We start from the raw sequence: 17,853 nt of genomic DNA, 5'->3' as shown, positions 1-17,853 counted from the left end.
GGCACAGGTGGAATTTGTGTTTAGTCCCCAGAGTTCTTGGAAGTCCTGAATTAAAACAATTCTAAGTCCCCCTGAGTCCATGGGCTCTTGTTCAGAGTGGGCTGGGGGAGATCTGGTCTCAGTCTTTATCTTCCCTAGTCTGGTCTTAAAGGGCTGTGAGCTCCTGGAAGTAAAAGCACTGCCAGAAGTGCTACTGCGGTTACTGTTACCATTATTTATTGAGTGCTGCCCCCTAGAGGATTCAAAATGGTCTGGCCGCTGGGAGTCCCCAGGGCTCTGAACCAAAGACTCACCCTCTACCCAACTGCAGGAAATCAGGACTTGACTCAAGTGGACTGATTAGAACTCTTGCAACAGTCATACTGAGGACTCCCAGGAAGTAAGTTAGCTCCTTCTTAATGACTCCTCTGAAAAATTAAAATCCATGATGCTGGGAATCAGGTCCAGGAACGGAACACTGAGACTGACCCTTCTCCCTACCAGACCAAAGACCCTCGAAGCATCCTGATAGGGACCTCCAACCCTGAGAACCTGAGGGCAGAAGTCCAGAGTTTCCTTCTTATGGTTTCCCAATGGGCTTCAGTTTACTTTTTCTTTGTCTCCCCTTCACCTGAACTCTGACTAAAATGTTCTCAGAAACAGAATTCTTCCATGTTCGGCACTTGCTAGATGGGTTGGTGGTGGTGGGGTGATCCTCAATGACTCTCTTTATTGAACCTGTGTCACTGTAGATAATGTTATTTGTCCTTAAGTTAGTGCCTTGGCAATGATAGAAGCCGAGGTCACCATTTAAGTTTCAAAATCCAGACTGCCTCTTTACTCCATTAAATATTGGGGAGCAGCGGTCTTCCTTTACAACTGACATTTAAACAGGAAAAAAAGTAAACTTGGAGTTTTTAATAATACGGATGTGCTCTCAAGGCCAGGAAGGAAGGGGGGAAAGAAGGACAGGAGAGAGAGAGAGAGAAAATGAAAGGAGAGGTAGTCTTTAGGCCCGCCAGGGAACATGCTCACTGGAAAAACTCACCAGGCCTCGGTTAAACGCCAGGCATCTAAGATTAACAGTGTGATAGGCAGCCAGTGGATCTACACAGCACTGTAAAATCCTTGCACGGCTTGGCTCAACTATTTGCAAATGGCTTCTGATTCAATTTTGTTTTGGTTATCTCAGTGTAAATAACAGTTAAGTGGGAGTTACAGATCTTTCAAACACTAAAAGTGATAAACAAAGCTAATGGCAAGTCCAGATAAGGAGGAAAACCACCCAGAAGAATCCACAAGCACAAGCAAAGAAATAAATGGGATAGTCAGATGCGTGTGTGTTTCTTGTCACCGAAACTTTATTTTTCTTAATCTGCAGAGTGGCAGAAAAGGTATCCGCAAAGTGTTATTTAGACTGTTCCTGTTGAGAGTCTTTATGATAATGTAGTAATAGGTGCCTAGCAAAGCAAGACAGTTTGAATCCACAAAGCCATCCTTAGAAACAAAGATACAAGTGTCTTCCCAACTGTTAGCTCGAGGCTCCCTCTAAACAGGCTTCACGCCTGTTGGCATAAAAATAGTTGGCATAATGCTGTTTTCTTTCTCTCGACGTTGTGTCCACATTTCCATGGGGAAGTGTGAATAGAAGTAGTTACAGTAGCATTTCGAGAAACCTTCATGTACCTGGACTTTTTTTGGAAAGTTGGGGGAATCCAATTTATTTACCTGAAAAATTTCTTTGAAGAATGTCTTTCCTCTTCTTCTGATAGTTACAAGTTAGGAGCGCAGGGGAAACTACATCCTCACCCAGAGAGGAGAGGAGTATGTTTGGGACACAACAAAGGATCCGAGTAGTAAACGCAGGGAGTGTTTGGGGTTTTATTCAGCCGGGGCTGACCGTGTGTGTCGCCGCCACGCACTGCTGCCTGTGCGAACGCATGGCTGAGCTGCCGCCTGGCTCCCTACTCCAAACACCGTACGCCACCCAACTCCTCTTGTAACGCCATTGCGCGTGGCATGGTGTTGGGTTCTACGTGTGTGGCGCGGGAGTCGGGGAATCGGGGGAGAACAAGAATTTCCTCCGTTTCCCGCGGAGTCTTCCTCGGGCGGGGGCCAGACGGCCAAAGGCAGCGCGCCCTGGAGGTGCCCGGGGGCTCTCCTTCTCCAGGGCATTACGCACGGGCGGCCCGGCGCAGCCAGGCGCGGAGGTGCCCAGGGTGGGAGAGTGGTGGCCGGGTGGGAGAGTGGTGGCCGGGTGGGAGCTGCCTTAACTTTGATCCGGCCGCGGCCGAGGGGGAAACCGCCGCCGCCCCGCCCGAGCCGGGTGCCGCCGCGCTCTGCTCTTCGCCGCGCGTCTCCGCGGCTGCCTCTTTAATCAGGAACACAGAAGGGGCGGGCCCTGAGCCGGCGCGTAATCGGATAGCTCTGCCGCGGCTCTGACATCCACCCGCTGCTCGGCCTGAAAAGGCAGGGGGGAGACGGAGAGGAAGCAGAGAACGCGAGCGAGGCAGCAGCCCGCAGCCCGCCCCCAGCACATCCTCAGACGCGCAGACACTCGGCAAGGCGCTAGGCGAGGTGGAGGTGAGGGCGGGCGCGAGCGAACTCGGAGAGGGGCTCGCTCGCTCCCAGGCGATCCCAGCCGGCGCCGCCGCCGCCGCCGCAGCAGCAGCAGCAGCCGCCGCAGCAGCAGCTTCCTTCCTCAGACACCCCTCTTGAGGCTGGCCAAGCGGGTGTAGCCTTTGGGGGAGGCTCCCGCTAGAGGAACCCGGTGAGGGCAAGAGCTGGGCGGCCGCCTCCCGCTCGGGCCGTCGGGTGGTCGGTGCCTCCACCAGCGTGTCGGTCCCGAGTGCCGGGGGATGTGTGTCAGTTTACGCCTCTGAGATCACACAGCTGCCTGGGGGCCGTGTGATGCCCAAGGCAAGTCTTGGCTTTTATTTTTATTATATTTTCCTTTTTTTTTTTACGCTTGGCTTACGGGAAATACTCGTGATGTTGTAGGATAAAGGAAATGATACTTTGAGGAACTGGAGAGGGCATAGATGCGTTTTGTTTTTAAGAGAGGAAACCCGTCCTCTCTTCCCGGCTTGCTCCCTCTTTGCTGATTTGAAGAGCTACCCTCCTCCTGGTGAGGTGGAGATCCAGCAAGGATAAAGGTGAAGACGGGCCACCAGGACCCAGGAGGGAAACACTGACCAGTAGAAACCTTTGCAGAGGACACTGTAAGGAAGAACATAAGAGAGAGAAAAATACAAAGACTTGTAATTAAACAGGAAATCTACAAAAACAGCTCTGGAGAAAGCTTCCTTCTCCAAAATGGATATGTTTCCTCTCACCTGGATTTTCTTAGCTCTCTACTTTTCAGGACATGAAGTGAGAGGCCAACCAGGTAAGCCCCTGAAAGTTGTTGTTTTTTGTTTTTTCTATTCATTTCAATATGCCCTTACCTTTAAAAGCAACTGCTAATGCAGGGGGCCACACGCAATGGCAAAGAAGGAAGATCTCTCAATACTGAATAATTTAGAGAGAGATCCCAGCCGGCCCTCCCTACACCACCACCGCTGCTAAAACCCAACTTTTCTCTCCCGCTAGGAGTGTGTGAGTGTGTGTGTGTGTGTTTTGAAACATAGAATTTGGCGGTGTTCAGATGTCACATATGGACTGAATCAAAGGTTTAAAAATACTACAAAGCTTTTGCATTACAGTGTTGGGGAATTTTTTTCCCCCTGTCTTGAAGCAGAACACATCTCCCTTGAGTTTCTTCAACCTAGCCAGTGAAATATAAATCATTTGCGTTCCCTCCGCTTAGCTACATTGAGCAATGTTAACTGAAGGGCTTGGGAACTACAAGAGGCTAGTTTGGGTTTTCCAGTGCTGTAGATTGTTTGCAGAATGTGTGTATGAGTCTCAGCATCACCGGGCTTAGGCTGATGGAGCAAGCGGTCTTGTGGCTGAGCTAGGGGCTTGGGGCTGGGTGCTTCTGGCAACCAAGCGTTTGGTCATTCAGCTCTCTTTCCTGCTGTATTTTCTGGGGAAGAAAATCATGTGTTCTTTTAAAAATTATCATTAGGTAACACAAACTATGTGGCCCTCAAAGGTCTGTCATTCTTGTGAAGTGGTCAGAAACTTTTGAGGGGAATTTGTTCTCAACCACTGCCAAAAAGGGTGCGTGGACAGACTGCAGAGATAAGTACTGCAAGGCCCAGAGCAGTGTGGGGCCGGTATTTGTGAGCTAGGGGCACACTCTCTGACAAGGGCTGGTTCCAGGGAATCCAGTGGGGCATGTTCTCGCTTCCGCATACCACTCTCCCGGGTGAGCCTCTCTCCCCTCTGACAACAGTGTCGCAGTCTGACAAAACTCTTAAAAGCTGCTACAGGTGATTGAGAGTGGGGAAACCATCCCTGGAGGAAATGGGGAAAAGAAAGAGAGGAGAAAAAGCCTTCCTGAAGTGCCCTTACCCGCAGACACTTCGAAGTCTGCCACTGCAGCGATAGCACTAACCCCTTGCAGCCTCCCGGGCCCTCCCCCATCACAGCGGGCTAGTGGGAGCCCGCTGTGGGGCCCCGGGACTCTGATTCTCACTCCTCAGCACTGGCACGCACCCCACTCGAAGCTTGGGTGTTTATTTAAGGGGAGAAAGATTCGCGAATGCCCTTGTTATCCAAATCCACACGTTTGCTGCGTCTTCTCTGCCATAACTGGTCTTCAAAGCAGTTGAAAATCGTATCAAAGAGATGGGTGCAGGTCCCACTGGGGGAGAGTTCCTGTGGCTCCCCATTCCCTGTTGCCTTAATTCTAAGTTCCCAGCTTGAAGCGAAATTACATTACCTCCCACAGACCTGAAAGCTGCATAAATTATGTATGTGTGATTCGCTGTGTGTATATATGTGTGTGTGTGCGCGTGTGTGTGCCCGCGTGCGCGCGCGGTGAGGATGCCCACGGTACATTATGTATTCAGGCACGGACTCTGGTAGGCCCCGGCGCGCGAGCGCGCTCACACTGGCGCGCACACACCCAGACACACACACGCACACAACTTCAGGTTCCGTGTGCTCTGAGGGGCGGGAGGGGTAGTAAAGACTCGGGGGCCATCTCCTACCCCAGATGTTCTGACATCTGTCCCCGAGCACTGCGCGGAGTGTGTACGTGTGTGTGCGACGTCCGCTCAAACCCACTCCCGCTCTGCCACCTGCCTTCCGCGCTCTCTGCAGAGCCCCCCTCCCACCCCAGCCCCGGGCCGCGCTGCGTCACTTCTAGAGAAGCCCAGAGGCGCGGAGCACAGGGCTGGTCGCCCTCCGTGAGGCCTCAGGCAGCCTCGGACCCAGGGTGGGACCTCCTGATGGGGCGCGGAGCTGGGACCCGCCCGGGGTGGGTATTCTCACCCGAAAAGGCGATCGCAAGCCGCGGGCCGTTCCGGCTTTTCGTCGGAGCAGCGGACTGGCACCGGGGGAGCCGGCAGCGGGTGGCAAAGGGCGAGGCCCAGCTAGACCTCTGACTCACCCGGTGCGCGCCGGCCGGGAGGGGGCCGTGCCGGGGAGCAAGTGAGCAAATAACCCCGTGGCCAAGGCGGGCAGCCTCTTGCACTGGCGGGCGGCTGGGAGGCCCAGTGGGCGTCGCGCACCAGGCTCCCGCTGTCCTTGCCACGCCGGCCGCCTTGCCAGCTCGCAGCGCCGCCGCCCGCCTGTCTCCCTCCTGCCCCGGCTCGGGGGCTCGGGGACTCGGGGCCGCTCGGAGGGCCCTGCCCGGAGCGCCCCCTCCTGCCTCGCGCACTCCACTTTGCGCTGCATTACCCCTGCTGCCCCCAGAGAGCCGGCTTTGAGGGGCTGGGGGCCCGAGCGCTGGACGAGCTGGGTGGCGGGAAGACTGGGTGGGATTCGGAGCGGAAGTTGGAGGCGCAAAGGAGGCAGCTTGAGCCGCGGGAATGAGAGCAACTTGCGCGGCCTCTAGTAGCGCTGCGCGCCGGGCGCCCGCGGGTGCGCGCGAACAGGTGAAGAGCACGCGGCGCGCGGGCATTCCACGTGGTGGGGACGTGGTGGCCCCCCAGCCTCCCCCCTACCCCGCGCAGTCTCTAACGCCGCATCGATTTGTTTGGGCTATGCAGCAGAAACAGAGCCGAGCGATCCATAAACATTCTATTAGGCAAAAATATTCCCAGCGAAAGCAAAACCGAAGCTCAAGCCTGGGCTAAGTGGGCCGCCTCCAGCTCCTGCAGCCTTGTCCCCTCCCCCTCCTGACTGAGGACACCTCCAGGGAGAAGCTTGCGGCATTTCCTCAACGCTGCCCATTGCCAGAAAGTTAAGTCGCCGCTGCGGTTCTCCGCCTGGGAGAAACCTCTGCAGTCGCCGGCGAGTTCCGCCTCCCCTCCCCCGCCATCTCGCTCTTTGCTTTTCCGCTAGGGAAAAAGAAATATTCACGGCCAGTGCTTCATTTTCACTGATTGATTTCTCTTTAATATCAACAGAAGTTAATGGAGGCGGGGCGAGCTGTGATTAAACGGCTGCCCCCAGCCTTCGCCTCGGGCTAGCGCACCTCCGTTTTTCCCACCAGGTCCCCGGCGCCCGGCGGCTGGGTGGGGGAGCATCCACAAAGCTAATGTCCAGGGGCTGGCGGGGGTGATGGGGTGGAATGAACCGCTCGCCCCTCCGGGAACCTCTGCGGTATGGGGGTGGGAATCAGCTTTCCGGGCCAAGCTTAGGGGATCTGGCTCAACCGTGTCACCGCTTCTGCGGCTCCGGTTGAATTTCTCCGGAATGGGAGGAGATCGGCGCTCTGGTTTACTGGCGTGTGCTCACCACTCGCCTCCCTCCCACCACCTCCCTTCCTTTCGGTTTCAGACGGAGAGGAGAGCCCCCTGGCGCTAGCCATTCCCCGGTCAGCGCCTGGCCGCGAAACTCCCCTTTGCTGGACTTAATCTCGTGGTCAGCGGGGGACGGGGTTTTGCTCAGGAAATCATCAGGCCCTGACAATGGGTTTCTTCAGATAGTGGCAACTCCCAGCCCTAACGTTTCCGCACCTCCGGGACACACTGCTTGGGGCCAAAAGAGCCCGAACCCTGTAACCAAAAACCGCCCCTCCCTTACACCCGCCTCCGCCCGCCCCTTGCCTGGAGAGCTTTGATCTGTGCTTGAGTTTTAACACCATTGCCACGGACACTGGCAAACGCAGTAAATTCAACCTTCCGTCTGGACTGGATGATCAGATAAGAGGTGTAAATTAGCTGTGGGAGACAGGTCTGGTTCAAACAAATGCTGAAAGCGAAGCAACGGCAGTCTAGGCTCCGGAGAAGAGTTTGAAGAGGGTTCCCTTTTTAGCCTGTCTCCACGAATGGCGGGATGGCTGTGGGCAGGCATAAAAATTTGCAAGCAGATCTATAAACTCCTGGATTCGGCACAGACAGCCTGCTCTAGGCTCTGGGGACTGGTCCCGTGCCCGCATTCAGTGGGTACCCAGTCAACTTTATCCCATAAGCAGCCACTGGAGGTAGTGAAGCTAGCGCCAGTTGCCAACAGAGCACACAGTGCAAAACAGTGGAAAGAGAAGAGTTCCCCATGAGGGCTCCAGGGCAAGCTCCTTCTTGTCCAAGTTGTGCCTGGTAGAATTGTGTATGCCCAGGCAGCACCGCAGGTCTGGACTTTTCATGTCATGCCGTGGAGCCCTCAGATTAAGCCACAGAGCACCCAACTGGCAAAATGAAATGTTGGAAGGCTGCAGTGACTGAGAACCCCAGGCTATCCAGGCAGGACTCCTGCTGTCTACTAAATGGCTCTCATCTCCTGCTGTTGAATGTATAGTTCATATTCTGCACCCAAAAGGTCAGTTCCTATCTTCACAGTGTAGTCGAGTCTAGGGCTCGAAATGCCAGTTCATATGCAATGAGGCATGAAAGCAAATAACAGTTGGGGAGAGGCCCCCCGGGGATCAGTGGGGAGAGACACCATAGACTGGATGGTTCTGAGGACCCTGTCTGGTGTTTTTCATTTGACTCAGCTACTTATTGAAGGAGCTGACTTTGGGTGACCCAAGTGTGAGACAGTTCTGAGTTGACAGAATTCAGAGCCAGGTTCATCGGTAAAGAGTTTTCAGAATATATTCCCCCAAAGTCCAGTTTGGGAAGACTTTAGGAGCAGAAGCATAATATCTTTTTAATTTCTTGCACTGATGAGAAAAGACTCGAAAAGTGACATCTGGGCAGTCGTTTGTAGTATCATTAACATATTTGAGGTATTTTATCATCTGACCATCGTTTGCCACTGGGTAAGCTGTGAGGCACCCTCTCTGAGTGTCAGGTTTGTGTTTGATCCCTGGAAGTTTGTCTTTGTGTGGTTCCTTCCAGGTAAGGCATTCACTTTTTTTTTTTTTTTTTTAATTAACCCATTCCTGGTATTGCGGAAGTTTGTCCTAGAGAACCTACAGCCTTTTCCAAAGCTTTGTCTGCTTCGATGAGAAATGGCTGAAGGCTTAATGGTCTCATTACCTAACAGGATTCAGTGGGGTTGGATTCCAGGACACAGTGGCCTTGTAGCATGGCTGGCCCTCCAGGAGAAAGCATCTTCTAAAGGTTTAGGAAGCTGTCAAGTTTAGATAAGGCTGAGCTCTGATCCTAGGGGACCTTGGTTGTATTAATAAGGAGAAATTAATTTTTAACCACTGGGAACATTGCCAAATTATGTGACCTTTGGCAGACCAGCTGTGCGGTAAAAATAAATCCCCCATCTTTGAAAATGCTGCTCCTCTCAAGTAGAACAATACCAACGTGGCATTTAGGATGGGGAAGAATGGGGTTGAGGAGACAGGAGAGAAATGGCAGCTGCGGAGAAAAAAACCCTCTGATGTTGTGACACAGTTTCAGACTTGAGCCATCTAGTCACACCCCTACCACACCCTCCCCCAGACACACACCCTGGTTTCCAGGACCCAGGAAAGAGGGCCAGGATGGCAAGCACCCGAGGTGCCGGGAGTGGAAACTGTGTTAAGTGCTTCCAGCTCATTCACACCCCAGCCTCAAACACATCTCTCATTGTTCACACACAGACTCCTGGCACGGGGGAGAAAAAGGAGTTTTCAAACAGGCAAAACATTTTTCTTGCCCTAAATGCCACTAAGTAAGTTTGTCACTGAAATGTTTTGGGGAGACCTTCATCGGACTTCCCAGCTTCTGAAGCATTGGAGCCAGACCACCTGGATTAAAATCCAGCTCAGCCACTTGACAGCTCGGTGATCCAGAATCCTTCATCTCTCTGTACTTCAGTGTCTTCATCTGTAAAATGTATTTGATAATAATAGCTGATTTCTAGGGCTGTTGGGCTATGTCAGATTACATAGAGTACTGTTCAGTACATATTAAGCTGTCTATTCGGAAGTCATTTAATCTTCAAAACAGCTTCAGTGGGGTTAACAGTATCTGGTGATCATAGAAAGATAGAAAGGACACTAACACCCATGTGGTAAGTTGATGTTACTTTTATGAGTTTTTTTTTTAATAAATAGATAATTTACGCCTTCTCAGCTCTTACCCCACTAAACCTTTGTCTGGTTTTATAAGCATCAGGTGATCTCTCAGCACACTGTTCTTCAGAGACGGATGTTCTCTGCTGGATTCTCATCTTAGATTTATGTCTGTTCTTTGCATTTTTTTTCTCACCTGGGTTTTCTACTTTCAGTGTTCTCGCCTCTACTGATTTTTTAAATCTCTCTCTTTCCCTTCCCTCCTCTTCCATCCTTCATCGCTGAAAGTGTGCTCAGCAGGGAGTGCTGCGTGGAAGGGGCTCCCTGAACGTGTAATAACTTCTACTCTGGCATTAAGGCCCCTCAGCAGCTGAACTCAAAAAAGTCGTCATAAAGACAAAATAGCTTTTACCCAGCAAGATTCTTAATGATCCCATTTCTCTCTGGGTCTTCATAAAGGAGTCATGATCTAATCCAGAAAGAAAAGGGAGGAGGCTGGGAATAACAAAAGGAAGGCGTGCAGTGGGTAGGGCTGCTGGCCAGCTGAATGCACACAGCCAGTGATACCCTGCTCACCGCCTCTCAAGATCCCGTGATAGCCAGGGATCCAGGTTCTGGCCAGTCTTTCAGCGAAGAAGATAAAGGGAATTGCAAATTACTGGACCAAGCGGAGATAATAATTGTTTTGATAAAGGGGAAAAATAAAACAGATGTGCCTAAAAGGCATATTGGGGGCCAGGGGAAGGGAGCCGGGGAGGGATGGGTAGAGAACTAAACTGACACCCAGCAAGAGTCTAGTGATGAAGCAGTAGTTTGAACCTTCTTGGCACTACTGAAAACAAATATCTAGAGCTTGCCTTTGGGAGGGTAGGGGGATGGAGTGAGGGGGCAAGAAAACCCTCAGATAAATTAATTTTACCATTATTAGAATTAAAATGTAATATCTTTTGAACTTCATCATTATTATCTGAGGTTATTGTGTCCTGTGAGATATAGTTCACGCTAGCTCTACCTTGATCTATGACTAGGTATTATTATCCCAGACAAGTCCTCTAAACTCTCGGTTCACCAATTAAAAAACGTTTGCATTTACTAGGAGCTGTGGGTGGGGAAGGAAGGGTGGTAGCTGGATAAGCAGAACAATTTGTGACGAGGCTTTCTTAGCATTTGTGATACCTATGGATACTTTTGGTGTTACGCCAGTCAGTTATTAATTCATCAAGCCTCATTGAGTCTGACTTTTGGGAAAGACTCTGGATTTGATGCTGTGTGGTTTGCCAAAGATGAACAGGTGGTCCAGCAGCATGGATAAGGCTCTCTCACACCGTAGAAGATGCTAAAGAGCTTCAGCCTCAGAGGTTGGGAAAGGTCACTCGTGGTGTGGGGAGATCAGGGAGGGCAGAGGTGCCGTGTGAGCCTGGATTGAGAGTATAGATGAGTTAGAGCTGGGAAAGGCATACCAGGGGAAGGGGAAATGGGAGCAGAGAAGGGAACACTTCTTGTCTGGGGAACACTCAGAAACTGCAGTTTAGATGGTGTGGAGGCAAATAATTGCAAATCAGGTTGGATATAGTAGCTTGTGCCAAATGCAAGGCCCAAATTGCTGGGCCAGGGGGTTTGGATTTCATTTACTAACCAATGGGGAGCCATGAAAGTTTCAACAGAAGCCTTTAGTTAATCAAAATAAAGGAAAAAAATTATATTACCTTTTGGAGAGGCCCTAAAATTATTCTTCTTCTATTTCCTTCCCCAAATGTCTGTTGAAAGGGTCAGAAATTGTAATCCCAGGTCTCTCATGATTGGCATCAAAATTGCATTTGCAATGAGGGCCGGGAAAGAGTGGACATAAATATAAACTAATGATATTATATTGGCTGCCCTATTGGAATTGTGTTTGCTTATGATATAAGATGACAAATAATGAGGTTACCACAGGTGGCATGATTTGAGGTCAGGGAAGGTAATCGCCTCAAACTACATTTTAACGATTAAATGAAGGTTCATTTTTCGCATCCAGACTGAGGAGAAGAGACTTCCCAAAGGCCCTATTTCCAGACCCAACTTCCAGTTCTCTCCCTGGTGAATTCATCGGAGGTGTTTCAGAAGAGGAAGTTTGCCTCGTTCCTCACTTCTTTTTCCATGCTCATCTGCTGGCTTCCTGTCCCCCCTCTCTGATTCCCTCCATCCTGCCCCCCCCCCCCAGACGCTTCTTTTATTCAGATTTTGAACCTTATCATTGCAGAAGTTCACAGGGATTTGCATTTGCTGCGCCTTCAGGAGTGGATCACTCACTGCCGCCCAGCCCCATAAATTGAATAGATTGCATCCCTTCCCAGTTGCCTTAGGAAGTGGTCAAACAGCCACATTCCTGGGCTGATGGATTGGCTCATTTCTTCCCAGCTTAAGCCAAGATACAGATTTTATGAGACTGTCTTGTGACAGGCTGAAGTCGCTTTGAATAAAACAAAATCCAGCCTCAGCCCACAGAAATCACTCTTTAAAAGCAGCTTATCCAAGGTTAGTGAGCAAAATTTGGTTCAAACCCTGAGCACAGGACTTAGATGATTTGAGTGAGAGATTGGAAGAAACTCTTTTTTTCTGTCTTTCTTTTCATGCATCACTGTTGTTGAGATGCTCACACACAGAACTGTGTATCCCTAATATTTATAAATATACAGCCACAGCCTCAGTTAAGAAAAGAAACCCACGTCAGTAGAGCTACTGTGATTGAAAGAGACATTTGAACTCTCCATAATGCAGGACAGATACTTTCACCTGAAGAATCCTGGAGTTTCGTTTCAGGCTTACTAAGCAAATGAAACAGAAATTAACACCTTGCATAAATATCTTATTGTCTAGGAGGGTAGAGAATCTTTTAAATTTCGGGTTCATCTATGGGTTACAGAATTTTTACCCCCTCCTCATTATACAGGCTTTGAATTTTAGAACTGCAACTGACCTTTAGAACTACTCCCCTCAGTTTATAGATGAGAAAACAAAGGCTCAGAGTTGTTTACTAACTTCCCCAAGGTCACACAGCTTGTCAGTGGGGAGACCATACTTGAATACAAGGCTTCTTACTAGTTAAGTGGCAAGACTTCTCTTTTGAAATCATAGAAAGCGCTTCTTCTTTTCCTTGCTACCAATAATTAAATAAAAACAATGCTGTGGAAATAGGAACAGGATGGGATTGTGTTGTGAACAAAGGATAAATTATAAAGTAAATAAAGCATATTATTTTTTGGGGAAATGAGACTGCTTTTCTCCACCAAGTGCCCTCAGGTATATATGTGAAATTGATGTCTTCTAATCCTTCTACTCTTTCTCTTTTCTTTGGCATTTTAAAGTAACAAGGGAACTGAGATTTAGTGGGTTTCAAACCCAGTTCCAGGAAGTCCTGATGTTCTTACAGAGAAGCCCCATCAGAGAGGAGGGGAGGGACTTCATGGTGGGGATACTGCACTGATTCTGGTCACCCTCCATCCCCACACCCAAGAAGAGCTCCACTTTTAGCTGCTTTGCCCATTGGAGTTCTGGATAGAGTTCTGATCAAGGAAAACACAAACACTTCTAAAAATAACTTTGAAAACTATGCACTTAATTCAATCCTCTCAATGAATTACAGTTTAGGAAGCTGAGACACAGGAAGGTCACAGCGAGTTGAGAGTCTGAGTGCTGCATCCCCTCTTCTTGCTAATGTCAGCCCCCCTCCCCTCCTAGTAATCTGGTCCCCTTACCCCAGACCCACCTTTGACATCACCTGACTCTCCAATCCCCTATCCAGCCAGCCTAAGTTTCCTGTTTTTGCCAAGGACTTTTACTTTCAGTTCAGCTAAAATGAGTGATCTGATTCTTCTACTGTGGGACAGCCCACAGCCTGTTGCCTGGTGTCACCTGGTGTCTCTGGCCATTGCAAAGTAAGCCATTGTAATCTGATTATTTTCAAGTCCTGGCCATCCAGTGTTTCTTTAAAACAGCTCCAGCTGAATTTCCTTAGGAGGCAGACCAGATTTTTAAAGAAGATCTGTTACTCCTTCTTAGTAAGTACTTCCCAAATATCATATATTACGAAGGAACCAGTGCTCCGTCTTAAATTGGGTTCTATGGGAGGGTGAGTTCCTTCTGAAACTGGCCTTAGAATTGTAAGTGGATGGGTCCTGAATCCCTTTACCTGATCCCGGGCCAGGTTACCCCTAGGCAGCGTCAGATGGTGCCTAGCTCACCAGCAAACAAGGGCATGTGCGAAAAACAAACAAAAAAAGGGAAAGATATGAAGGTCAGAAATAATCTGACCTTTCATATGTCAAATTAAAACACCTAAGTAGTCATTATGGGGGAAAAAATCAAACTTTGTGACTTTAGAACTTAGCATCCCCTTGATTTCAAATTATGTCTAGAGGTGTCACTTGAATCCTTTCATCCGTGGGCCTCTTTATCTGACCTGACCTGGCCCATTCCTTAGGTTTCCTTCCCAGATGTAGGAGAAAATCCGCTCTGAACTGTCCAGGCCTGGGTTTGCCTACTTCTCTTTGGGAAGTGAATTTGCCCCAGGTGAAAGGTTTTCACAAAATAGAGAAAGAAGTCGGTCGCTTGTCAACTTGCCAAACAGGCTCAGTAGCTAAAAATTCAACAGGGTCAGCTTCCCTTCTGTATGTGGAGATTGGCCTAAAGGCGTTTGCCCTTGAGTTCAGCCCCCTTTTGGCTGGGCTGGACTCCTCTGAAACACCATAGAGAGCACTTATGCTGTTCCTTTTGGAACGCGACAGAGACCTCCCAAGCCCTGGATGGTGTAGCTCTTCAGAAAAAAGTCTAGCTCATTTCTATTGGGAGCATGTTTGTATTTCAGAAATGGAAGGGTCCCCAAACCTGGAAATGAAAGATCAGTTATTAAGAGGAAGTGTAGAAGGATTAAGTGTGTTTTCCTTACAATTTTTACTGATGATAGATTTCAAGAATTCAGTTCTCTCCAAGAAAAATAGAGACAGAAATTCTAGTATTTATCTTGGTGGATATATGTCTGTGCAAATGATGTGTGATATTTTATGAGAGGGTGTGAAAGTGTGTACAGGACTAAAGTGTGAATTTCTAATATGTATACGTACCGGATATATGCTCGATATCTATGTTTGTGTGTGTTTCTGAGTGTGAGTGCCATCCAAACAAGAGTGTGAGTTTATAAATGTTTGGATATTGAAAAGGTTAACAACACGCAAGCAAAGCAGATGTTTTAATGAGTTCTTAAATATTTTAATAAGTGCCTTGATTTTCTTCAGATAAAGAAAGAACAGGAGAAAAGAAAGGGGTTACTCCTTTTTCCTTTGGCTAAGTGAGTTTTAACAGCCGAAAATGCAGACTGTCTGCTATGGGATATATATAGTTTAATTTTTTTTTAAGTGAGGAAATGATGACTCCTGGTGTGGGTGAGAAATGAAACCTTCCTATGAGGAAGTTTCCTGTCTTTATTGCTGATTATGTGTGCCTGGTCTAATGACTAAAAGCTTAAACTTGGGGGGGGGGTGGAGGGGGCAGGGAACTGAGGGAGAGAAGTTCTTTCAAGAGTAATTGGAGGGAAGCAGGGAAGGGATAAAGAAGGAGTTTGGATGACTTGGTTACAAGACAGGAGCTCAGCTCAGATTCCATCTGCTGAGTTCCAAGGTGAAAAATGTGGTTTGGGGTGAGTTGGTGGCAAGGCTGCAGTTTTCAGCAAAACAGCTGGTAGAGGAGCTGTACCCAGCAGAAAGTTTCCTCTCCCGTTAGCTTGGTCCGAGCAGCTGGTGATCCAAATCCCCACACCTCCACCTTTTCAGAGGGCCACCACTCTCAGCCCTATTTCGTGCCCATGAACCAGGACCAACGGGCCACAGTTTGACTTGCTGGAAGTCGTTGGGTGCCCAGCATGGTGGAGTGGTGTGGACACCTGGAAAGACTGCGGGACTAGCTGCAGAGGAACGGGCGGCACCCGGCTTAACTGCTGGCCTCATCTCTGTCTGGGCGGGGAGGCTGGGCCCATTGTCCTTCTGGACTGGGGAGGGTGCGGGGTCATTAGTTAGAGGATGATGTGGTCTCTGCAAACCAGAGGAAACGGCCTGCTTTTGTTTTCCACCCAGTAGGAAATGGAACCTGAATCCATTAGATTCTGGGCAGTTCAACGCGGCACAGTTTGAGCTCTTAGAGACGTGATGCCTAAAAGGCTACTTGTGTGGATTTGTGTGTCCCAACCATCACTGCGCAGTGTGCCCATCTTTTATGCATTTAAAGCCTGTCAGGCTGGTAATCTAAAGCAGAGGTCTGGGCGACAGTAATGCCAACATTATATAGGAGAGTGCACCTGTAGAGTTAAAAAATGCATGACCCTTTCCCTCAAAGAGTGAGCACAGGAGAAAGCCCCGTCCTGTAGGGTAGCTGCTGAGCCAGAATGCATAATTCACGGACCCCGTGCTGCTCCATGCAGATGGCGATATTAAATCGTGATTGATGCTAAGAGAGGCACACATCTTAGGAAGTTCTCCTAGAGGCTTCTGAATATTTCCAGGTCTCTTGTGCCTTCCCATCTTCTGTTCTACCGTGGTATTGAGCCAAACCCCTCCATTTCCCAGGAACCCCCTCCTGGGGATGACAGAGCTTCACTCCCAAATATGAGATGCTTCAAATGTCATCACCCACCTCTTCTGCCTTTGAAGATCGCCCCCTTCCCTCCTGGCCCACATGAAGCTGTTTACCTCCAGCTGGGCACTGCTGAGGGGGAGGGGAGCAGCTACTCCCCTGCAGCCTCCTTTCCAAGGCTGGTCACCGCTGGACAAAGCAGCAGCACACTCTGGTGGTGGTGACCAGGCAGGAGGGACAGCGGCAAAAAGCTCACAGAAAACACAGGCGTCCACTCAGCACAAAGCACTTTTGTCAAAACTCTGAGGTCAGAGCCAGTGGATTCTCTAATGCAGATTTTTCCACTCAGTGTATAATGAAATAATAAATCAAATTTGTGGTGTATTTGGAATCAAGTGTTTGGGGGCTTTTGCTTTTTCTTTCTTAAAAAAAAAAAAAAAAATAGCTGAAATCACCCTCCAGGGTCTGTTCTGGCCCAAAACTGAAAATGCTTCCTCCGCATCACATATAATTGTTACCAGGCTCACTTGTGGGTCGGCACCACAAAACCACTATTGTCAGTTCCCGGAGTCTTTACTCCTGGCTCCCTGGGCTGGGCTGGGGAACACCAAATAACATGAAGGATTTATGAGATAAAGATAGAGATGCGAGGTTTGAACGAGGAGAATATGGGCCAAGCAGGGGAGACAGGAACAGGCAGGGAGGCATGTTAAGTTTTCAGCTTTGTTGTTTTTTTTAAAATCTCAGACCATGTAATTGGGAATATTTATGAGCATTTTCTGGAATATTTTCGTTTGGCAAGTGTGTGTGTGTGTGTGTGTGTGCGCGCGTGTGTGGTTGGGTGAGTAGGGGGTAGGACGAGCTGAAATAATCTCTTCCACTGAATGAGTAAGTAGGTTAGTCTTCTGGACTGCCATAAAAGGTCTGTAAAACTGTTTTAATCAGCCACTGGTAGAGAGGAGAAACAAGGAAAGGAAAAAAAAAAAAAACAGACTGTAACATATTTGAAGTTCTTTGCTTCGTGTGTCTTCTCTTCCAGACCAACCCTGTGGAGGTCGTTTGAATTCCAAAGACGCTGGCTATATCACCTCCCCGGGGTACCCCCAGGATTATCCATCCCACCAGAACTGTGAGTGGATTGTTTATGCCCCCGAACCCAACCAGAAGATTGTCCTCAACTTCAACCCTCACTTCGAAATCGAGAAGCACGACTGCAAGTAAGCACCATCCTGTACCATGTACATCCACGAGACACACCCCCCCCCACCTGCTCCCCAGGCTTCTGCCGTACCTGCCGCCTCGTGGCAGCTCCCCTGGCCCTAGGACCCGCTGAGCAGTGGTGGATCCTGGCCCCAGAGGGAAACCTCAAGAGATTTATTTCTTTCAGTGGAAATAAAAGCCTAGTTGATCCCATAGTATGGAGGAAAGCGCCTTCCTGAGTGAAGAGTGTAAAGAATACACCCTAAATTCAAAGGCTGGCAGTGGAGGAGAATTCCACGTAGGGGCAGGGGGGCGGGGAGTACACAACGCCAGCTCTTGACTTTAAGATTGACTTTCCCCTTGGAGATCTCCCCATTTCCACTGCCTCTCCCACATGTAGAAACCCCAGCAGCTTCCTTAAGTAAAACAGTAGCCAGATTCCCCAAGTGGAGACTTTCTGTGTATCCAACCGTGGACGATCAGGCCGTTATTTTATGAAGCAGCAGCAGGTTTCCTTATAGGGAGAGAGCTAAAAAGCTGAGTCTATGCTGGTAGGTCTGAGATTCGCATTGATTCTTGGTATCGGTGCTGTACAGGTTAGAGTCTCAAAGCGGGTGCTATGGATT

The 17,853-nt window shown here is 49.2% G+C and overlaps 1 protein-coding gene across 5 annotated transcripts in view; it reads left to right on the top strand.

Moving 5' to 3' along the window:
- The first annotated feature begins 2,369 nt into the window (after positions 1 to 2,369).
- NRP2 (neuropilin 2) overlaps positions 2,370 to 17,853 on the top strand; it is a 114,893-nt gene continuing 99,409 nt past the window's right edge. For 3 of the 5 annotated variants that reach the window (XM_032636730.1, XM_032636733.1, XM_032636732.1), the window contains exons 1-2: positions 2,439 to 3,367; positions 17,067 to 17,244. In XM_032636730.1, coding sequence (XP_032492621.1) covers positions 3,295 to 3,367; positions 17,067 to 17,244 — 251 coding nt within the window. In that variant the 5' untranslated portion in view covers positions 2,439 to 3,294. Of the gene's footprint in view, positions 3,368 to 17,066; positions 17,245 to 17,853 lie in introns of all 5 variants that reach the window. The other 2 variants (XM_032636731.1, XM_032636734.1) reach the window with 2 other exon arrangements.

Source organism: Phocoena sinus, chromosome 7 (genome assembly GCF_008692025.1).
Source record: "Phocoena sinus isolate mPhoSin1 chromosome 7, mPhoSin1.pri, whole genome shotgun sequence".
NCBI classification, from domain to species: domain Eukaryota; kingdom Metazoa; phylum Chordata; class Mammalia; order Artiodactyla; family Phocoenidae; genus Phocoena; species Phocoena sinus.
Note: the sequence above shows the minus strand (reverse complement) of the source record. Positions and strands in the feature narration are given on the sequence as shown.